The 24,088-nt window shown below is 41.6% G+C and overlaps 1 protein-coding gene across 9 annotated transcripts in view; it reads right to left on the bottom strand.

Moving 5' to 3' along the window:
- AKAP7 (A-kinase anchoring protein 7) overlaps nt 1-24,088 on the bottom strand; it is a 127,359-nt gene that overhangs the window by 7,865 nt on the left and 95,406 nt on the right. Inside the window, exon 8 of one of the 9 annotated variants that reach the window (XM_072834012.1) lies at nt 15,466-15,587. The exons of 7 other annotated variants lie outside the window; for them this stretch is intronic. In XM_072834012.1, the coding sequence (XP_072690113.1) occupies nt 15,544-15,587 (44 nt within the window). In that variant the 3' untranslated portion in view covers nt 15,466-15,543. Of the gene's footprint in view, nt 1-15,465; nt 15,588-24,088 lie in introns of those variants that run through there. One more of the 9 variants, XM_072834007.1, reaches the window with a different exon arrangement.

Genomic DNA, 24,088 nt, shown 5'->3' with positions numbered 1-24,088 from the left:
AGCAAAACCATAAAACTCCTAGCAGATAACATAAGAGGAAATCTAGATGACCTTGGGTATGACAATAACTTTTTTATATAAAACTGTGAAGATACAGGGACACCTGGGTGGCTCAGTGGCTGAGCGGCTCCCTTCTGCTCAGGGTGTGACCTCGGGGTCCTGGGATCAAGTCCCGTATCCAGCTCCCTGCAGGGATCCTGCTTCTCCCTCTGCCTGTGTCTCTGCCTCTCTCTCCGTGTCTTTCATGAATAAACAAAATCTCAAAAAAAAAAATACCTGAAGATATAGCCCATGAAAGAAATAACTGATAAGCTAGACTTCACTGAAATTAAAACCTTTGCTCTGTAAAGAAAAAAAAAAAAAGTAAAGCAAATTGGAATACAAGCCACAGTCTGGGCAACAGTAAGAAAACAAATAACTCATTTAAAAAATAGGTCAGAGATCTTAATGGAAATCTCACCAAAGGAAAAAAAAAAAAAAAATATATATATATATACAGAGAGAGAGAGAGAGAGAGAGAGAGAGAGACAGCAAATAAGCATATGAAACAATGTTCCGTGTCATAGGCCATCAGGGAAATGCAAATTAAACAACTACGAGATGGCAGGGCACACCTATCAGGATGGCCCAAATCCAGAACACTGACAATACCAAATGCTGACCAGATAGGGGCTCCAGAAACTTTCATCCGCTGCTGGTGGGAATGCAAAATGTTTTAGCCACTTTGGAAGATGGTGGGTGGTTTCTTACAAAAACTAAACATATTCTTACCGTACAATCAAACAAGCATATGCGTTAGTATTTACCCAAAGTATCTGAAAATTTAGGTCCATACAAAGACCTGCACATGGATGTTAACAGCATCTTTTTCTTCATGTTAACTCTTTTAGTTCAATTTTATATTTATTTTTATTTATAGCATCTTTACTCATAATTGCCAAAACTGAAGCCAAGATGTCCTCTAGTAGGTCAATGGATAAACTGTGGTACATCCGGAGAATGGAATATTCTAGGCAGTGCCAAAAAGAAATGCGCTATCAAGCTATACAGTGACACGAAAGAACCTCGAATGCATGTTAGTAAGGAAGCTGACCTGGAAGGGCTTCCTGCTGCCTGGTTCCGAGTCTATGATACTCTGGAAAAGGCAAAGCTATGGACACAGTAAAAGGATGGGAGCTCGCAGGGTGGGCTGGGGAGGTGGACGGCAGAGGGACAGTAAGCTATAGGACAGCATCGTGGGGGGACACTAAGCTGTAGGACAGCATCGTGGGGGGACGCTAAATTGTAGGACAGCATCATGGGGAGAATGTGGCAGGGTGTGCTCGTCCAAGGCCTTGGACCACTGACACCTAGAGGCCCAGGTGTAGCGGGTCCACACAGGCTCTGGGCGGAGGCGCGGGTGGGGCGGCTGCATGCGAGGGGGACGGGGCCAACAGGAAATCTCTGTACCTTCCTCTCAATTTTTCTTTGAACCTAAAACTGCTCCAAAAAAACAAAGTCTAAAAAAAAAAAAAAGTTCCCACTAGCTCACATCCCAGCTGCCAGGAACTTGCCGTGGTACCTGAACAAAGGCCTCCCAAGCTCTCTGGCCACTTGCCCCATTCCGCCTCCACTTCCCGTGGCATAACCGTGGGCTCCTTAGCAGTGCATTTTTTTTTTTTTTTTGACTGAGCTTACCTTTTTTTTTCATCTACCCAGGTAAAACGAGACGCTAATATAGATCTGTAGGTTCTTCTGAAGATTAGGGTGGCACAGTCAACTGCCCTGCACACCACTCCCAACTTAACTGTGATGAGGAACAGATCAAGAATTGTCCCCAAGTGCACATTTAACTCACATTGTCCTTGGGCGCTTATCCACCCAAAGTGTTAGCTGTAACACTCCAGGAAATAGAGTTCCTATAAATAAAGCTTCCCTCTTCTTGCCAAATACCAAAATGCCTTTCCATCGCCAACATACACAGACATGCGCGTACACACACACACACACACACACACACACCCCAGAATATTTTAGAATAAAAACACTAAAACTATATTTTAAATATTTCCTATAACATAAATTTCAAAAGGGGGAAAAAACATGCCTTTGTAAGTTTTATTCTGGATTCAGTAGCACAGATGGTGCTTTATGTAAAAAAAAAAATGGACAATCCCTCCGGAGGGATCCTGGAGATCCCCACACTGTGTCCCTCCATCCACCCCACCCTTGACATTTTTAAATTGGAGGGGCAGATGGCATGCAGTTAAACTGAATACCACTAATAGCCTTAAGGGGAAACAAAGGAGAGATAAGGTCCCAACAGGCAGTCGATCTACAGCCGCAGCCAAAGCTGTCGTGATGACAAAGTTATGAGCCTCTCAGGTCTTTTGTTAACACACTGGTGCTGGTACCTACAGAGTCCTCACTTCATTCCACTGTTCCCCGGGTCGCAGCCTGAACCCAACCCCCGATCCACACATCCTTGTAGGAACCTTGTAGGATCCTTGCAAACATTCCAAATCATGTGGCTTAGGATGGTTCTCAAGACCGCCCTTCCTACAGTCATATCACAGAAGGGACAAGACACATTTGCTGGATGTCTGTAGGCCCAACAGCCTGCCAAAGAAATCTTTCCAGACATCATGTAATCGCCTTGTAGAGATTTCTCGTTTTCCTCCATCTGTAACATCGGTTCTCTGAGTCCTTATTAGGATCCACACTGTTCTCATACAAGTTTTACTGTAATGCTATCATGTCTTATTGGAAGCCTTGGTGACGAGCTAGAACTCTGGGTGGCGATGTGACAACTCCTACTATGTGCGTAAGGGCAGAAAACTATGTAGCTATGAGTCTGAGAGCCAATCTGCCACTTTCTATCTGCACAGCCTGTTCACAATCTCTCTAAACCTGAATTTTCCTTCACTAGGTCATTTGTGAGGATAACATACTTTGCATTGCTGTTGGAAGCATGAGAGATAAGGTATGGAAAACACTTAACATTGTACCTGGAATATAGTAGGCTCTCAAAATACGGTGCCTATTTTATTAGTACATTTTATTTTTTTTTATTTTTTTTATTTTTTAAAGATTTTAATTTTTTATTTATTTATGATAGTCACAGAGAGAGAGAGAGAGAGAGAGAGAGAGGCAGAGACACAGGCAGAGGGAGAAGCAGCTCCATGCACCAGGAGCCCAATGTGGGATTCGATCCCGGGTCTCCAGGATTGCACCCTGGGCCAAAGGCAGGCGCCAAACCGTTGCGCCACCCAGGGATCCCTATTAGTACATTTTATACATGTATTATGATTAGATCTGAGTTCAATGTTTCTTTTAAATTTTATTTATTTATTCACGAGAGACACAGAGAGAGAGAGAGAGAGGCAAAGACACAGAGGGAGAAGCAGGCTCCCTGTGGGGAGCCCGATGTGGGATTCGATCCCAGGACCCCGGGGTCATGCTCTGAGCCGAAGGCAGACACTCAACTGCTGAGCCACCTAGGTGCCCCAGAGTTCAATTTATTTTAAGAATGAGCTCAATACTTACTATAAGCTAATCATTAATTTACTCAAACATTTTATTAAGTGCCTACTATGTGCCATTGCTAAGTATTTAAAAATAAATGTAATTGGAGCACCTGGGTGGCTCAGTTGGTTAAGTATCCAACTCTTGATTTTGGCTCAGGTGATGATCTCAGGGTCGTGAGATGGAGCCCTCATCAGGTTCTGCACTGAGCATGGAACCTGCTCAAAACTCAATCTCTCTCTTTTCCTCTGCCTTTGCCCTGCCCACCCGCCTGTGCTTCTCTCTAAAAAATGAATAAATGAATGAATGAATGGATATAAAATCTAATCTCTGACCACACAAAAGTCAGTCTAGGAGGATGAGAAATAATGATTGTTAAACAAATACTTAAGGAACTGAAGGTACTTCCATGGTACTGGCCTAAAGTGGTGAAAGTGTCATGGGTAAGGTGGGGGTAGCGCAGGAGGAAAGAAGGCTGGAGAGCAAGCACAGATAAAGGGCCTGTACCATGTACTACGTACCATGCTATGGAATCTAAGTTCATTCTATAGGCAACAGGCAATTATTGAAGAATTTTAAGCATAACATATTTTAGAAAATTCACTGTTAATTGCCATGTGGAATACGGAAGAAGGGTTGGAGAGGAGTAAAAATAGGGACAAGTTTATGAAGACAAAAAGAGAAACAATAAGGACCTGAACTATGGTAGAGGCAGGAAAATAAGAGACATATTACAGAGAGAGTTAAAACACAGGAATATTGGACCAGGGACCCAATTTAATTAGGAAAGGGTTTTAAGGAAAGAGGAAGTGGAGCGTGAAAAAATACATATGAAGAAATGTGACCAAAAATGTTTGAAATTCTATAAAAACTTAAACTCTAAATTCAAGAAGCTCAAAAATACCAAGTTTAAGAAATGTGAAGAAAATCATACCAAGTAACATCATGATCAAACTGCTAAAACCAATGTTAAGAGAAAACCATCAAAACAGCCAAAAGAAAAAGGATGCATTATACACAGAAGAACAAAGACAAGAACGACAGCAGACTTACTCATCAGAAACAATGCAAGCCAAAAGATAAGATTAACAACATCTTTAAAGTACTAAAAGAAAAAGAAAAGGCAACATAGAATTCTTTATCTGGACACGTTATCTTTCAAAAATGGGGATGAAAGATTTTTTTCAGACATATAAATGCTGAGTTAATCATCAGCCAACCAGCACTAGAAGAAAAAGAAAAACTTCAAGCAGAAAAAAAAAAAAAAAAGATACCAGATGGAAATATGGATGTACTAAAAAACAAAAAAGAACTAAAAACTATGCATATGTAGATAAAAATTAAAGAATTTCTCTCATTCTTACTCTCTTTAAAAGACCATTGTTTGGGAGCACCTGGCTGGCTCAGTCAGTTGAGCATGTGACTCTTGATTTCTGATTGGGTGGTCATAGTCTCAGGGTCACGGGCTCTGTGCTGGGTGTGCAGCCTGCTTGAGATTCTCTCTCTCCCTATCTCTGTGCCTGTCCCCCCTTGCTCTCTCTCTCTCTCTCAAAAAAAAAAAAAAAAAAAAAAAAAAAAGGCACCTGTTTTAAATGGAGTTTATAAAATACATAGATATAAAGCCCATGACAGCAACAGCACCAAGACTAGGCAAGAAAATGGAAATAGCTATTGTAAGGTTCTTATATAAAATGTGAGGTGGCATACTATTATTTGAAGGCACACCATCATAAGTTAAGAATGTATATTTTAAAACCCTAGAGCAACCACTAAAGTAAAAATTAAAAAGGGTATAACTAATAAATCAAATAATAAACATAGGTGGAATTCTACATTCTTAATACAAAATAAGCAGTAAAAGAGGAGGAAAAAGAACAAAGCAAGGTGGAGGATTTAAACTCGCCCATATTGCTAATCGAATAGGACAAAGAATAGTCTAAACACTTCAATAAAATGTTAAAGATTGTTAATTTGGATAAAAAACAAGAATCAACTATGATGTCTACCAAAAATCTACTTTCAAAATACAGAAAGATTAAAGGTAAAAGGATGGAAAGTGATATATCATGCTAATGCTAATCAATAGGAAGCTTGAGAGTCAATATCAAACAAAAGCAGATTTCAGGGGAAAAAAAGAGAATTACTTGAGATAAAGAGGAACATTTTATAATCTTAAGGAAATCAATTCATCAAGAGGATATAAAAATCCTAAATGGGGAATCCCTGGGTGGCTCAGTGCTTTAACACCTGTCTTCAGTCCAGGGCATGATCCTGGAGACCCGGGATCGAGTCCTGTGTCAGGCTCCCTGCAGTGGAGCCTGCTTCTCTCTCTGCCTGTGTCTCTGCCTCTCTCTCTCTCTCTCTCTCTCTCTCTCATGAATAAATAAAATCTTAAAAAAAGAAAATATTGTGAACTAAATGAAAATTAAAAAGAAATTAATTAAAACATATCAATTCTGTAGAATACAGCTAAAGCTGTACTTAGAGGGAAATTTATACCATTTTATGCTAAGATTAGAAAATAAGAAAGGTTGGTCTCAAATCAGTCATCAAAGCTGCCACATTAAAAACATAGGAAAAGAGAAGCAAATGAACCCCAAAGTAAATAGAGAAAAGGAAATAATTAAAACAATAGCAGAATGAATAGAAAACAAATACACAGTAGTGAAAAAGAAATAAAACCAAAAGCTGGCTGGTTGAAAAAAAGAAATCAGTAAGATTGATAATTCTCTATCCAAACTGATCAAGAACAAATAATAGAAGATATATATTACTGATATCAGGAATGGGAAAGGGAACATCACCATTAACTTATAAACATTAAGAGGATAATAATATTATGAACAATTTTATGCCAACAGATGCAACAAACTAACTACAATGAGCAAGTTCCTTAAAAGAAACAAACTACACAACTATTCAGGAAGAAACAGATAACTTAAATAGCCCTATTAAAGAAATTGAAATTATAGTAAAAAAAAAGAAATGTTTTGGGGTACCTGGGTGGCTCAGTCAGTTAAGTTTCTGCCTTCAGCTCAGGTCATGACCTCAGGGTCCTGGGGTGGAGCCCTGAGTTCGGGGGGTGAGGGGGGGCTCCCCTGCTTGTCCCTCTACTGCTGCCCCTACCTGCTTGTGTGCTCTCTCTCGCTTGTTCTCTCTCTCTCTCTCAAGTAAATAAATGAAATCTTGAAAAAAAAAAAATCTTTGACGGATGGCTTCACTGTTGGTAAATTCTACCAAGTATTTTAGGAAGAAATTTTTACCAATTCACAAAATCTTCTGGAAAAATAGAAGAAAAAGAGAACAATCCCCAGTTCATTCTATGATACCTCAGCCAGACAGACACTGAAAAAAGGAAACTATAGAACAATGTCCCTCACAAATAGAACACGAAAACAAAAACCCTTATGAAAATACCGCCATATCAAATAGAGCGATGCATGAAAAAGATAATATATCATAAACAAGAGGAATTTATTCCAGAAATGCAAGATTGAGGTAAATTTGAATATCGGTATAATTCACCATACTAACAGACTAAATAAAGAAACACAATCACCTCAATATATTCAGAAAAAGAATTTGACAAAATTTAATATTCATGATAAACATGATGATAAGCACTTTTAGCAAACTAAAAATGGAAACAGTCTTAGGCTTAAAAGAGCTCCTATGAAAACCTATAGTAGGGATCCCTGGGTGGCGCAGCGGTTTGCCGCCTGCCTTTGGCCCAGGGCGCGATCCTGGAGACCCGGGATCGAATCCCACGTCGGGCTCCCAGTGCATGGAGCCTGCTTCTCCCTCTGCCTATGTCTCTGCCTCTCTCTCTCTCTCTCACTGTGTGCCTATCATAAATTAAAATAAAATAAATAAATTAAAAAAAAAAAAAAGAAAACCTATAGTAATGTCATACTTAACTGGTAAAAGGCAATGATTTTCCCCCGAGGTCCGGAACAATATTAAGATCTGCCCTCACCACTCCTACTCAGTACTGTACTACAAGTCCTAGTCACTGCAATTAGACAAAACAACAACAACTGAGTAAAAAGCCTCTTGATTGAAAAAGGAGTAAAACTGTCTTCATTTACAATATATATGATCATCTCTCTAGAAATCCTAAAGAAAATCTACAAAAACATACCTAGCAAGGTCACAGGATACAAGGACTATATTTTTAAAAGTAGCTGCATTTCTATATACTAGCCCAAACAACTCTAAATTGAAAATGAAAAATTTTTAAATATTTTTAATAGCATGAAATATAAAACATGTAGGGACAATTCAGCAAACTGTCTGCAACACCTATACATTCTGTATACACAACTACAAGATTTCCTGAGGGGAATTAAGACATAAATAAATGGAGAGAGAAACTATACTCATTGATCAAAAGATACAATAGTGTTCAGATGTCAAACCTCCTTCAATTGTCCGACAGATGCAAAACTATATCCATCACAATCTCATCTGGATTTTTCATAGAAATTGACACGTTAATTCTTAAACGTATACAAAAATGTACTAGGAAAATGCAAAAGATACTAGAACAGCCAAAACAATTTTTTTAAAAGAGCAAAGATGGAAGACTTCTAGTACCTGATTTCAGACTTATTATGAAGCTATAGAAATAGAGAAAGTATGGGTGTCAGCATCACCATCAATGAAACAAAACAGAAAATCCAGAAATAGACTCACAAACATATGGCCAATTGATTTTTAACAAAAGTGCCAAAGATAATTCAACACACAGAGAGAATAATCTTTTCAATAAATGATGCGAGAGGGCACCCAGGTGGCTCAGTTGGTTAAGTGTCTGCCTTCTGCTCAGGTCACGATCTCAGGGTCCTGAGATCAAGCTCCATGTTGGGCTCCTGTTCAGCGAGAGTCTGCTTCTCCCTCTCTCTCGCTGCCCCTCTCCCCCACTCATACTCTCTCTCAAATAAATAAATAAAATTGTTTAAAAAAACTAAAAGGTGCTATGACCATGGTATAGGCACATGCAAAAGAGAACTATGACCCTTATTTCACATTATATATAAAATGAACTCATAACGGATCACGGATCTAATATAAGAGCCAAAAGTATAAAGTGTCTAGAAGAAAATATAGAATTTTTTAGTGACCTTCGATTAGGCAAAGATTATTTATTTATTTATTTAATTTTTATTTATTTATGATAGTCACACACACACAGAGAGAGAGAGAGGCAGAGACATAGGCAGAGGGAGAAGCAGGCTCCATGCACCGGGAGCCCGACGTGGGATTCGATCCCGGGTCTCCAGGATCGTGCCCTGGGCCAAAGGCAGGCGCTAAACTGATGCGCCACCCAGGGATCCCTAGGCAAAGATTCTTAAATAGGACCCCAAAAACAAAATCTACCAAAAAAAAAAAAGAAAAAAAAGGATAAAGTGAATTTCATCAAAATGTAAAACTTTTGCTCTTAAGACATGATTAAGGGGGAAAGGCACACAGAGTGGAAGAAAATATTTGCAAGACGTAGCCATTAAAGAATGTGTATCCAGAATACAAAAAAAGAACTCTTTCAATTTAGTATAAGAACAAAGAAGAAGATTAAAAATGGTCAGAAGAATTGAAGAGTTACTTCACAAAAGATATACAGATGGCCAATAAACGTGACAAATGCTCAATGTCGTTAGCCATCCAGGAAATGCAAATTAAAATTATCATGAGATACTGTCACCCACTAAAATTAAAATGTAAAAGATTAACAATATCAAGTGTTGGTGAGGATGAAAAGCAATTAGAACTCCTTCCTGTTGGTGGAAATGCAAAAATGGTACAGTCATTTTTTGTAAAAACAGTTTCAAAACTTCTTATAAAAATTGTTCTTATGAGAGTTGGCCATATTCTTTTTTTTTTTATAAATTTATTTTTTATTGGTGTTCAATTCGCCAACATATAGAATAACACCCAGTGCTCATCCCGAAGTTGGCCATATTCTTGACATGTAACCAGTGATCTCATTTCTAGCTAGAATTGAAAACAAACGAAATAAAATAATATGGCCACACAAAAACCTATACATAAATGTTTGTAGTAGCTTTATTCCTTTTTTTTTTTTTAATTTTAGTAGCTTTATTCCTAATTTCCCCACACAACCGAAATATCCTTCAACTGGCGAATGCATCAACAGACTGTGATGTACCACGTAATAGAACAGGACTTGGCAATACAGAGGAATGAGTGCTGATACGTCAACAACACAGATGAAGCCGAAGTGCCTGATACGAAGTGAAAGAAGCCACACTCAGTAGATGCATAACACAGGAGTTTACTTTATGACATTCTGGAAAAGGCAAAACTATCAGCACCGAAGGACTGGGCACGAAGGCAGGGGTTGGCCTCAAAGGCGCACACGGGGATTGGGGCGATAAGGGAACACTTCCCGGTCTTGATTGTGGTGGTGGTTATGTGACCCTACATGTTGATCAAAACTCCCCAAACCATACGCACACACGAAAAGAGTGAATTCTATTGTATGACAATGACACCCCAATTTTAAAAAGTACTAAGAACAATTTCTCCCCACGATGAGGGGCAATGCCGGGGCCTACTGGGGTCACCGGTGGACCCTGCAGTTGGCACGTCGCCCCTCTCTGTTCTCTGCTGTCTACCTGCGGTCTCTCGCGGCTGCAGGCTCCAGGCACAGGGGCTTTCCTTCTGAATCCTATTCTGTATCGTGCTCGATACAAAAATCTGAAAAATAATTTCCAGTGTAACAGACAACGGGTGGTTTCTGATAATGAATGAAATCCAAATCATTTTGATTCTCCCCTTTGGTGTACAAAACATGTATCATTTGTTCCAATGATGGAATAAATGTTCAAAAAGAGCAAACTAACGTGGCAGCCGGTCCCCGCCCGACGAGCGGTCACTGTCACTGTTGGAATCTGTTTCCGAGGGGCGCTGTGCTCACTGCGGGTTGTTTTGCTCACTCGTTGTGCCTTGTATTGCTTGTACGCTTTCCCTAACCTAAAATGTTCTCTATTATATAGAGAGCATGCGGTTTGTTTTTTTTTTTCTCCCTGAATTTTGATTCTTATATTTGCTCAGGCTGGAACGTGAGGAGTTCTCAATATCCTTGACTGTTTGCTCAAGGGCCCCTCCACATCATTTTGTGCGAAAATGCCCGGGAAATGCCGTTCAAGTTGTAATAAAAGCAGCAGAGGTTTCAAACACAAGCCCTGGGACAAAAGAGTATCAACAGGAGCATGGTTATGCCTAGAAAATTGTTCTTATGACAGGGAGCAAATAAATGGTAGTTTCAACCATGTCAAAGGCATCATGATCTTGTCTGACAGAAAAATAAGGGGGCTAGAAAATGAGCGTCGCTTTAAATCGTAAAACCATGTTCATGTGATTTTTTTTTTATCATCTTAATATTTAAGAGAACTTTACATAAAAGGGGGCCACCTGGGAAGCTCAGTCGGTTGAGTGTCCAAGCCTTGGTTGCGGCTCAGGTCAGGATCTCAGGCTCCCAGGAGCCGAGCCGCACGCCGGGCCGGGCTCTGCACGAGTCTGCTGGAGATGCTCACTCTCCTGCCCCTGTGCCCTTCCCCCTCCTCTCTCAAACAAACAAACAAATAAATAAAATCTTTGAAGAGAGAGAGAGGGTTTTACATAAAACTTAAAAGCACAACTAGCTGGGATTAACTTTCACTTGTTCGACCAACGCGTGTGCTCGCGGGCCTGGGCTGACGTTCCAGGCCCCGGGTTGATTCAAGCAGAGCAAAGGCCCCTTTCCTGACCGAAGGTGGGGCCAGCAGGTAGGCCAGCAGGTAGGCAGCAGGTAGGCCAGCAGCACAAACGCTGCCGTCACTCTAATCCGCTGAATTAAACTAACTGTAGGTCCACGTTCCCTCTTGCACAGGCAATAAGGACGCACCGTGATCTAAAGGTCCCGGCCGAGAAAATCCCCATGGGCCGGTCGCCGATGGCGGTCACGGGGATACTTCCTTCCACTCGGTTAGCTGACACCCCACACTTCTCAACGTGCTCTCGGAAGCATTATTATTGCATCTGGTTCTCAAACATTCCTGTTGAGGTGAAATAAGCGTTGTTCTGCCCAGATGACAAGTAAGAACAACGAGACGCAAGGGGTCACACACACTGAGGTCACACAGCAGAAGGGATGGAAATCCGGACTCTCCCCCAGATTCAGGGGGATGGGTTCATCCAGGACACCGGCCCCAGGCACACACACCGCAGCGCTCGGGCCCCACAGCCCGGGGAAGCCGGAGCCTCCATGAGGGAAGCAGCATGGCTGAGTGGTTGGCTGACTAGGAAAACCAAATTCAGCAAGTTTCGCTCTCAGATGAAGATTTTTATACTAAATCATGGAGACGGATTACTGAAGTATAACCCTGTCCCTCCATCCCCCAGCTCTCCTTCTTCCTTCCTTCCATGTCCCCTTCCTTACACGTTTGGTGAGCTCCCTTGTGTGGGATCGCATCGCTGCTACAAACACAGAAATGAACCCAACGTGGGCCCTGCCATTGGGACCCTTGCGACGTAGCCGAGGTCGAAACACGTGTTAAGAGAGAAATAAAGGGTGGTGAACACCTAGAAGGGAGGTAAAGAGTGGTCAGTTCTAACAAGGGGAAGGTATCAAAGTCTCCTGGAGGCAGTGACACTTGAGCTGGACCTTCTAAGTGCTTCTCAGGGGGCCAGGGTAGAAATGACGTGCCCAGTGGAGGTGGTGAGACGACCGGCGTGCTCAGGTAACCGCAGAACGTGGCCTCGGATACAGTGACTGTTAGCAGCGGGAGGAGGACGATGTGGCTGGTGATGGGCTCGGGCGAGAGGCCACGAAGGCTCCACCGGGGAAGACCAAGTAGTTCGCATCATTTATTGCGACACCAATTATTTAGTCTTGTCGCCCAGGAATTCCTTATTCAAACCCATGAGGTATCACGTTCAAGAAAATGAGATATTCACATTCCTGATGACGTTTAAAAAATACAAGCCTGAGTGAAACAATGTCCCTGTTATTTTATAGGAGAGCATCAGATCCGCCACTAACCAAAAATTTTACTTCATTTTGTTTTAGGTTCAAGGTAAATCACCAGTCATTAAGCTCAGTGAGACAAAATACAACCATAACTACAAGGTGAGCAAGAGCATCGTAAATACTTCAATATCATGGAATGAGATAAGTCGTATTTTTAAAAATTATTCAAAGCATAGCTCCTTTTAACTCAGTTGCCTAAACCAAACTATTTTTGGGTGAGACTGGAGAACACATCTTATACTACAAAATCTTTCCAACTAACTACTCAACTAGCCAACTCATAAAATACATTAAACTGACACTGTTTTCTCTGATGGCTTCAAAAAGCTAATTTTTAAAGTCTGGCCAGTGACAATCCGGGTACACACAAAGCTATTTGGTCAGTGATTTTTGCTTGTGAGTACTGACCAGTCCACGGACCGTACCTATCAGGTATTCTAAAAGCAGCAATAGCAGGTCAAACAGAGAATCTGTTCTGCTAAAGAAAACTTGGAAGACGATTCATCATTAAAATAATAAATAAATAAATAAATAAATAAATAAATAAATAAATAAATAAATAAATAAAATAAAATAAATAAAATAAAATAAAATAAAATAAAATAAAATAAAATAAAATAAAATCAGAGGGGGTAGCGGAGTGGCTCAGTCAGCTAAACGTCCGACTCCTCGTCCCAGCTCAGGTCCTAAACTCAGGGTTGTGAGTTCAAGCCCCACGTTGGGCTCCATGACCAGCGTGGAGCCTACTTAAAAAAAACAAAACTTTTTTAATAAAACAAAATAAATAAAACCAAGAGAAAACACAATTTAAGGTCATTCTTGCCATTCTGCAGGGCATGTGATAAAAATGAATAAAGCAACAGAGTGTATTTGTGAGCACTGAGTTCCTAGCCCTGGAACCAGCTTCTCCAGCCGAGAAAGGGGCCAGTCATCCTACTCTGCTGTAGCTTCAGACCATTGAGAGGCTCCAAGGGGGACGCATAAGTCCCTCAAGAGGGAGAGGCGCCAAGAGGTGATGCCCCCCACCCCCTAGCCCTGGCCGCCCTCACTTCCTCACCTGCACTGGCAGCTCGTCCTCGTGAGACACAGTCTCATTACTCATTTAAAACAGACCGAGGTATTATAGGGTCTCATTCATTTGGGGAATATAAAAAACATTGAAGGGGAATAAAGGGGAAAGGAGAGAAAATGAGTGGGAAATATCAGAGAGGGAGACAGAACATGAGAGACTCCTAACTCTGGGAAACGAACTAGGGGTGGTGGAAGGGGAGGTGGGCGGGGGGGTGGGGGTGACCGGGTGACGGGCACTGAGGGGGGCACTTGATGGGATGAGCACTGGGGGTTATTCTATATGTTGGCAAATTGAACACCAATATAAAATAAATTTATATAAAAAATAAAATAAAATAAATAAAAATAAAGCAGACCGAGGCGTGGGGAGCCCACACACGTGTTGCTTTAGCTTCAGGAAGAATGACCGAAGTACGTGATTTAGGATTTACTTTTCTTTTCTCAATGACCTGTGACTATCGATTTACCAGAGGCTTCCAGAAAAGCACTCCGACGAAAATGAAACAATCCTGAAGTTCCTTTTGGCGCTACCTACCGTTTACGAACCTTCTCTGAATACGGGATTCCCACAGCAGGAGCTGGCCCTGGCATTTCCGCTTGTTGAGCAGGTGCGGGAGGCTCCACGGGGGACCCGACTCACCCCGTCAGCCGAAGTCTGCTTCCCCAGCCCCGACCCCTGCTCCCAGCAAGGAGTCTCCAGAGTGGGCAGGAAGCCGCCTGTGTGTCCCGGGGCCAGGGCACCGTTAGGGCCACACTGGGCTTCCTATCCCAGTCCCCCGGGGGGCAGCCTGGCGCCCTGGGGACAGCAGGCACCAAAGACACAGAGGAGGGAGATCAGAGGTGCCCGGGGCTTGCCCGGCATTTTTCTCTGAAGAATAAGCCAGAAGCTATCCTCCGTATGGCTGCTGGGGCCTCTTCTCACACAGCACCCGGGAGGCTGAGGAGCCACATTCCCCGTCACCAGCGTCTCCGAAGACCCAGGGTCCTGCTCATGGAGCCCTGAGGCGCTCTCTGCCCGTGTTTCCGCAGCACCCACTCTTACTTTACTTACTCATAATAATCATATTTGTAGGTCCTTTCAATAATAGTAAACCTGCCTAATATTAAGTGCCTGTTACGTGCCTGGATTTCATTTAAGTGAAAAGCTTACTATTATTATCACTATTTTACCAATGAGAAAACCAAGGATCAGAAAAGCCAACAGACTTGCCCAAGCCCATGCAACTAAATACAGCAAACCGGGACTCAAACCACACTTTGCCTTCAAACCACGATGCTGCTCCCTACCTGCAGCGGGAAATATATTTCTATGATGCTGAAGACATCATATGTCTTCAGCACTAAAATGAGACTTCCAACCAGATAATGTTTAAAATGCTTCCTATTACTCTATAGGGTCAGAACCCCAGGACTAGAATCCTAGCTCCTCCGTTTACTAGCTCTGTATCCCTGTAAAATCTGCCTAACCCTTCTGAGGTTCATTTTCTTTACCTGCAAACCAAGGATAACAGAAGTTCTGTACCTTACGGCTGTTGTGAAAATTAAGTAAGATAATAATACAAAACAGTGCAGCACCCCCCTTATAGTAAGTATTCAACACAATTAGCTACTTCACTGTTTTGGTTGTAAGTGGAGGAGATATCAAGACCCTCCCGTAACATATGAGGTCTCAAGGCTATCTGTTGATGACCTCCTTGCTGTACACCTCTGTAAGCAAATGCAGAATGAGTACCCTACTCACCGTACACAATATGTTTCTTAAAACAGTGTTGGAGTGACGCAAACAAGAAATGTGTGCATTGTTCTTTAGAGCTCGAATTTACTTGCTTTTGCAACTGAACAAAGAAGAGCTACTGCTAGTTCATCTCGCAACAGGCCTTTCAGCAGACGCATGAAGACAGCAGCTGAAACAATGAGGTTCCGATGGTTTTGGGTTTCTAGAGGCACCACACTGAATGTGAGGCATTGAAACAGCGATTTTCTGTAAATCGTAAATGATAAAAACAATCACATGAGTCTAGTTTCTATGCAACTTTCCAGGGACATATCTACTTTAGGACGTGCAGGATGCATGTGTAGTGATTGTCACGATCTTTGCTCTTGTTTTCCTAGGAGGGCCACTCCATTCCTTCAGCCGCATGCTTCTTTCTATCATTCGTCGGTTCCTCATCCCATCTCAGGAGATGTGAGATAATTAGTGGCAAGAAATATATGTAGTACGAAGTACACGATAAGTAAAAAAGTAAAAATCGGCACCAAGGGAAGACATTAATTATAACAGCAAGAACAGAGGGAAGCATAGACCACACAGGTGCAGATCATCAGAGCTACAAGCTGGATTCTGAGCTTCCCAATGTTTAGAATGAAAGGGGATGCACGGTGGTTCTCCTTGTCAAGAACTAGAAGACCATGGTTCCTCCAGGATCAGTGACGGCTCCACTGCGGGCCACCCCACAGGGCTCCAGGCCACGTCCACTTTATGATTGGCCCAAATCCTTTTCTCCCTACCACCCGCCCTTTCTGATAAGAGCCCCCACTTCACTTCTCCCCTGCAGTCAACCGCTGGTCGCACATCCCACACTCCATAGGACATGTGTTGTGCCCATGTGAATGCGTTCAAGTGCCCCTTCCTCAAGACACTTCATTTCTACTGCTTCAAAATATTTTACAATGTACAACTTTTATAACTGTGCAGTTGATAACCCGTACCTTCCTTCAGATTCTATATGTGGGGATTAGAAAAGAGAGACCCATTCTTCTCAAAATGCTCCAAAGAGCTGCTGGAGTGAAGCTGAGAGGGTGAGAACACAGACGCCGCTGGAAGGGGTGGAGGACTGACAATACCCGTCAGCCTCAAGGTCAATCGAGGTGCCTTGTTGTTTGTATGTGGGAGCCTATAAGCTCTCCCTTTTAATAAAAAAAAAAAAAAAAAAAAAAAAAAAGAATAAATTTGCCTTGATGTATGTGACTTCCTGGCATCTAACCTCACTGTCTTGACCCTTTTGACTGCTCTTTTTCTATTTCTGTTCTGACTGATCCAAGATCCTTTTAAAAATTCCTCAGACTTTTCAGAACATTCCACACCCTGCCTTGGCCTCCTGGCATCAGAGCCTTTGGTTCCCTTTAATTTCCAAAGCCATGAGAGCACCGCTTATCATTCCAAACGCCAATCTCTGCCTGGCTGCAGCTGTACCCCCCCACCTAATCCACTAACCTGTCCCTCTGTCATGCATTCACTGTGAATATCATTAATTTGGAATGAGAGGATTGGTGTAAAGACATATTCGCCAAAATTATGTCAATTATATCTTGATAAAACTGGAAAAGAGAAAATATTCACCAAAAATATACTATAAGTAAGACTGGTAAGATTGCAGAACACAAACTTTAAAAAGATAAATTATTTTTAACAAATTTCATAAACTTTATGAATTAGTTTCAATTTTTTTTTTTTAGTTTCAAAAAATTTTGTTCTAAGCTTGCTACATTGGGCTGGGTGATGGGTTTCCTTAGAAACATCTTAACAATGAGTTTGATTACTACTACCTATTTCTTTTTTTTTTAATAATAAATTTATTTTTTATTGGTGTTCAATTTGCCTACATACAGAATAACACCCAGTGCTCATCCCATCAAGTGCCCACCTCAGTGCCCACTACTACCTATTTCTAAACTGCGTTTCTTTTGAAATATTCACATTTCTACCTAGTTTATAAATACTTGTGATATTTTATACCCCCATTATTTTAATACAATTATTATTATTTTTATCCCCAAAGAAATAAGGGCCACAAATTGACAAACTAGAAGTTTATCTTGGAAGGATGAAAATAAAAGACAAGTTTAAAACACAGCCAATTACTGTGAGCCAGTTACTAACCTACTGGCCCTCAGCTCTGGACCTTCATTCAGCTTTATGATCCTGGAGCTGGGACTCAGCAAATGTGTTTCTCCTTTGCCAGGGAGGTCTCTGATGCGTATGATAGTACCCTCCAGGTTGTGCAGTCTACAACCTGTACCTTCCACAGCTTTTATATGTGGTTCTTCCAAGAAGAAGCTCCAAAGGGACATTGGACAGCTGTATGAGGGGGAAAGGAACCTGCCCTTTGCTGTTTGCTCATTGCTCCCATAGGGTTGCCCTAGCTAGAGCTCGACCCCCTGACAGCGGCCACTAGTTCCAATTGGTTCCAGTTTTCATTTATTTCCTTGCTCCTGGAATGCACCTCACTGCCTTCCCTCAGAGAGAAGAGGGCCAGGGTCCCCTCCTTGGAGGCTGGCATCCTAGCCCCCCAGGGCCTGGCTGTGCTCTGGGGTACCTGCTGGGAGGCAGCAGCCCCTTCTCCAAAGCCTGAGTTTCAGCCCCCTGGGGTCCTTCCCCCAAGTGATCCCAGCTTGAAAGTCACTACCTATGTTTTTCCTCAGTATTGGCTTTTCATTCTTTATTCCTCCAAAATCCCTGCATCATTTCCCTACATTAAATTCTCTCTGTTAAAAAACCTGGTGTAGTTCCTATTTGCTTGATGGGACCCTAACTGACATGATGGGTTTCTAATCCTTCCCCCCACAGTGTGGTATTTACAGAGGACTAAGATATGGACGATTAAGAGCAAATGGTACAAAGTTAGAAGCAGCTGTAAAGCTGATTTTTTTTTTTAGAAAAACTGCATATTTCATGAACTTGCCTCCCTATAAAACAACTTATTATGCCTTTGAATTTAATATTCAAATTTCATATAGTTTTATGTACACATCTTTAAGTTCTATAAACCCTACAAATCTGTAAATCTTATTTTACATAGAAAATTAAGTACAGTGTACAGTACACAGTAGTGGCACACAAGGGCATCACAATGTATTGTTATCTTAAATTTACTATACCCATATTTAATGTAAAATCTAAATTTGGATAAAATGTTTTCATAAAAATTTCATTTATAAAAACAAAAGGCAGTGCACCTTAGCTTGATGACTCTAGGATTTATTGATGCCAACTTCCCACTGTTACTACTGAATTCAACAACCAACATTTAATGTTGTGCTTATGTCATACAACAACATATCTAGGTAAGAACCCAAAGTTGTATATTACATTTCGGTTTTAAATATTTATTTATCCATTCATTCATTCATTTGAGAGTATCAACCTTGAGATCATGACCTGAGCCAAAATCAAGAGCCCGATGCTTATCTGACTGAGCCGCCCAGGTGCCCCTACATTTCTATTTTAAAGCAAGTCAGTTGATCCTAAAGAAATTAGTTTAAAATGATCATTTAATAGTTATTATAAGATAAAAAATAATAAAGAGGCATACATTTTTTTCATAAAAACTCTGGTCTTCCATTTAGAGTGGATCAAAATGAAGAATTATTAATGCAGAGGTGCCTAGGTGGTGTAGTCAGTTAAGCATCCGACTCTTGATTTTGGCTCAGGTCATGATCTCAGGGCCATGAGACTGAGTCCTTCATCAGACTCCCTGCTCAGCCCGGAGTCTGCTTGAGATTCTCTCCCTCTGCCCCTTTCTCTTGTGTTCTCTCTCTCTCTCTCAAATATATACATCTTTTTAAAAAACTATTAATGGGAAATTTGACTATGATAATTTCTCTGTGTTTTAGGACTCCATTTCAGTATTTCCATTATTTTAAACAAGAGTTATTACAGACCTAATTAAAGTATTACTGGGTTTTATATATCTAAAACCACCAAAAGAAAATATGTAAAAACAGACACCCATTGTCCTAATTCTGGCCTGCTGGAACCATACAGAATAATTCTTTTCTTTCCACATTAGAGGTCCTTCAGGGGCGCCTGGGTAGCTCAATTGGCTAAGCGTCTGCCTTCAGCTGGGCTCGTGATCCCAGGGTTGCAGGATCCAGCCCCTCATCATGTTCCCTGCTGAGCGGGGAGCCTGCTTCTCCCTCTCCCACTGCCCCTAGCGCTCTCGTTTTCATTCTCATTCACACACTCTCTCTGAAATAAATAAATAAAATTTTAAAAATAAATAAATAAAGGTCCCCCAAATATTTCAGGACCACTAATTCATCAGCCTTCTTTCCTTCTGGCTCAGCAGCCATGGTCTCTCTTAGGATGTGGTTTCCAGGTTCCTCACCATCCTGGCCTCCCTCCTCAGGACACACTCCCACTTGTCAGAATTTTAAATAAGGTCCAACTGCTACAGATCTAGATAGAAGGTCTTAGATTAACAGATCATCTGCTTGCCACTTTATTAGCTATCATAAACATCAATCAAAACTCTGAAAAAGCTGAGCTTCACAGCTAACTTTAGCTGGATATTTTAAATGCTTAGAAAGTGTGAATTTTATTTTTGTTCTAACAGTCAGATGTGAGACCTCAAATTGAAACTTGCAGTAATTTACGTGGCAAATGCCAATACCAACAGTCTAACCACAAGACGAAGGCGGGGGGGGGGCTGCGGGAACACGTGAAAAGTGGGTCACCCTTTTCCATGGAATTCTTTCTTCCCTCTCCCATCTGTGTCACCAACCAGGGGAGCTCCAGCTCTCGGGAAATCTCCTCTCCATCTACTCCAGGCACCCTGTTGTCATGTCACTTTGTCTCAGGCACTACCATTTTTCTGAATATATGTCTTAGGCTTACAAACGTCCCTGAATAAACTCACAAGTTTTGGGGACAGTATGCGGAAACAGAAAATTACAAACTTCAAATATCTTTGACTCAGCCTTTAGTAAAATTAACATCCTTCATAGCCAAGTTTCCACAGACTTTAAGTTAAAACCATTCTTGTTCTTTATATTTTCATCATGCAGCTCAGTTTCTGTCTATGACTACTTGCTAAGGGCAACGAAGTTGACTATACAATGGGAAGGTTGGTTTTACGGGTTCCAAGTTCTGCTAACTTGTACCTTTGGCATTATAAATGTTTGTTGTAGGAAACTTAATTTTCTAAAATGTTTGTTGTAGAAACAGTGTTTTTGCTTGCATCAAGCTATAACCACTGCCTGTGACGGGTGATTGAGGCGACTTCTAGTTGCAGCTCTAATGGACTCGTTCTGACTGGACTTGGCACACACAGCCATGGAACCTCCCTGGTGTGGAAGGGGTGTGGCCCTGCTCGTCTGCGAACACCAAGGCCTTTTATCTTGGCTTTTTCCATTCAGGGCATAATAAACACTGGGGTCCAACACACCTCTTTTTATTTATTTATTTTTTCTTTTTAAGGACTTTTTATTTATTTGAGAAAGAGCAGGAGAGAGAGAGAGAGAGACAGAGAGAGGGAACAGGCAAAGGGAGAGGGAGAAGCAGACTCCCCACTGAGCAGGGAGCCTGATGCCGGTCAGATGCTTAACTGACCGAACCACCCAGGTGCCCCCCAATACACCTCTTTTTAAAAAGTCATGCAAATTAAAAAGAAATCCTTCAACAACAGGGACTGTGTATCAGCATTGCACCTTCCAGAACACATGGTTCAGAGATTTCCAAATGTATGGGGCTCAAAATATTAGTTGAAGTGGACAGCTATCACTTAAAGCTAAATTTCATTGCCATTAAAATGGAACATGAAGGTTCAGAAAAGATCAACTTTTACTTCTTCTTCTTCTTTTTTTTTTTTTTTTGAGTTTTTACTTCCTTGCCAGATTTATAAATATTTGTTTCAGAATGGGCCCACTTTTACAGATACTGAGTATCCTCCATAATAGTATCTGAAGCCTTTTGGTTGCAGGTGACAACAATTTAACTCAAGCGAGTTTAAGCCAAGAAAAAGAGGAGGATTTAATGCTTCTTGTAATGAAGAAGATAACTCAGAGGCTCAAATACTATCATCAAGACTGACTCTTTTCTCTCTTCTTCTCTGGCCTCCCTTCTTCTATGCTGGTTTCATTCTCAGGAAGACTCCCACTGGCTCCCTCCCAACTAGCAATCTTATGTTTATATCCTTTCTACTCACAACCCAGAAGGAAGACAGAGAAGACAGACAGACCCTCTACCAACTCTTAGGGAAGACTCTCAGTTAACTCTGCTTGGACCACACGTCTCTCCTCGGGCAGGGAATTAATGCATCCTGATGGACAGACCCCCGGGAGAAGGGGAGGGAGTGCCCCAAAGGAAAAATTGCCACACTGATAAGTCTACTCAACAATTCAAGGTCTGAAATTGTAAGTTCTTTTGTTTTCCTTCTGGGCATGATAGAAATAAAACCATGGTTCTGCCAAGCGGACTTCTAAAATGACTACAATTATACAGTACACTCTCACTGGCACAGAGAAATGATATTTACTGGGTCTACTCTACGCCAACGACAGTGTCAGGCATTTTATAGACATTGGCTTATTTGATTCTCATAATATGTAGATATTTAGGATGAAAGTACAGAGGTTTAGAGAAGTTACATAACAAATAATAGAACCAAAAATGTAAGTTGAGTCTACCTGTCTTCAAAATCCCTTGCTTTCAGCACTGAGAGTTTTAGGGCTCTTTTGAGTTTCTTTACTGTGGATATCGGAAATTTATGGATAAAATCTCAAAGACCTACAGATCAAACAAGGCCAATTTAATTAAAAAGAAGGCAATTACGCATAGAAAGTGATTTATCAGATGTCCTGAGAGAGTTTTACTAGTTGCCCAAAATTCCTCCACTAGAGATTATTTTGGACTAAGTAATTACTGCTGCTTAGCTTATTTTATTTTTTTCACTATAAATACTTCCCAAGAGCACTTGGGATACTTGGGATAATGAGCCTTGTTAAAATGCAAATGCCCCAGGAAGGGGTAATACATGAGGCTTTCTTCTATTAGCCAAGACCTTTATGTCCATCAGATCCTCCACTCCTTTTCATATGGCCCTTCCCCAGGAAAGAGACAGGAGACAGGTCACGTCACATTGCTCGACAGAACATCTGGGTAGAGCTCACAGCAGCCAGTAGACTGCAAAGAGGCTGGGAAAAATTCTGTAACCTTTGTACTCCCAATGAAAATTACTCAGCATTTGATCATATAACCCAGGAAAACTGTAAAAAGGCCTGAGAAGAGCAACAAAAAGAAATACAGTTACTATATAGATTATGAATTAGCAAAGAGAATCAGGGAATTAAGACAGGAATAGTAACTGTGAGAATTTACACTAATGTTTCCATACTTAATTTTAGAAACATAAACCTCTTGGGTATACATTATTTAGTAAAGGGGGAAAAATTTAATCTTTAATGACTATGGTTAAATGCTTTACATCACACAACATTACTGGTGCTACCACAATATTACCCACGGGAATTTCATACAAAATGTAGTCTCAGGTTACACCACTGGCTTCACGGTGCTTCACTGCTTCAGCAAGGGGGCTGGGGGGATCCCTGGGTGGTGCAGCGGTTTAGCGCCTGCCTTTGGCCCAGGGCGTGATCCTGGAGACCCGGGATCGAATCCCACGTCAGGCTCCCGGTGCATGGAGCCTGCTTCTCCCTCTGTCTGTGTCTCTGCCTCTCTCTCTGTGTGTGACTATCATAAATTTAAAAAAAATTTAAAAAAAAGGGGGGGGGCAGGAAATATCAAAACGGGAGACAGAACATAAAGACTCCTAACTGGGAAACGAACTAGGGGTGGTGGAAGGGGAGGAGGGCGGGTGGGGGTGAATGGGTGATGGGCACTGAGGGGGGCACTTGACGGGATGAGCACTGGGTGTTATTCTGTATGTTGGCAAACTGAACACCAATAAAAAATAAATTTATTATTTAAAAAGAAATAAATAAATAAAAAGAAAAAAAGAAAGGGGGCAGCAGATAATGGGTCCCAGCCTCCTGCCAGCCTCCCACGCCACAGCACCTCTGGACGACTTCCTGAGAATGCCTCCTAACCACTGGCTTTCAGCCACTTCCCCTCTGAACTGGGACAGTTAGGAAGCATTTATTTCCTAACAGTTTCTCTTCATAAGCAATTTTGCAAATGAAATTTTAATTTGCATTCAACAAATTAAAAAGAAGAGGTGGTGGGGGTGGACAAAAAAGAGGGAAAGGAGGGAGGAAGAGACTGAAGGAGGAAGAACTACATTCTACCTATAATATTTATTTCCTAGACTCTTAGTTCCAAGGGACAACTGGAGAGAAAAAACTTTCAAGGTCATAACAGTTCAACCCCTACTTCTTCAATATGAGGAAGTGAGGCCCAGAGAGGTTAAGAACTTCCCCAGTATACCTTCATGCCAAGGGACAGGCCAGGCGTTGTCAATAGGCAGCAGCAGGACTGGAGTGACGCTGTGTCCCTGTGTATAAAACCATTTCTGCAGGCAAGGAAGGAGGACAGGTGTTGTCGGCTGACGGGAGGTTCCCTATCACACATTTCTTGGGGCGCATGCTGTAGCATCTACATGAGAACACATTAAAAGCCTTCTCTGATACACTCAGTTACCAAAGTTCTTGACAGGTGACAGCATCAGCCAGAGTCATTCCAAATTCTGTCCTCTGCCAGACGATGTACACCCAAGTTCTCTCGTACTTGTTAACAGGAAATGCGTA

The sequence above is a fragment of the Canis lupus genome, chromosome 1, assembly GCF_048164855.1.
Source record: "Canis lupus baileyi chromosome 1, mCanLup2.hap1, whole genome shotgun sequence".
Taxonomy (NCBI): Eukaryota; Metazoa; Chordata; class Mammalia; order Carnivora; family Canidae; genus Canis; species Canis lupus.
Note: the sequence above shows the minus strand (reverse complement) of the source record. Positions and strands in the feature narration are given on the sequence as shown.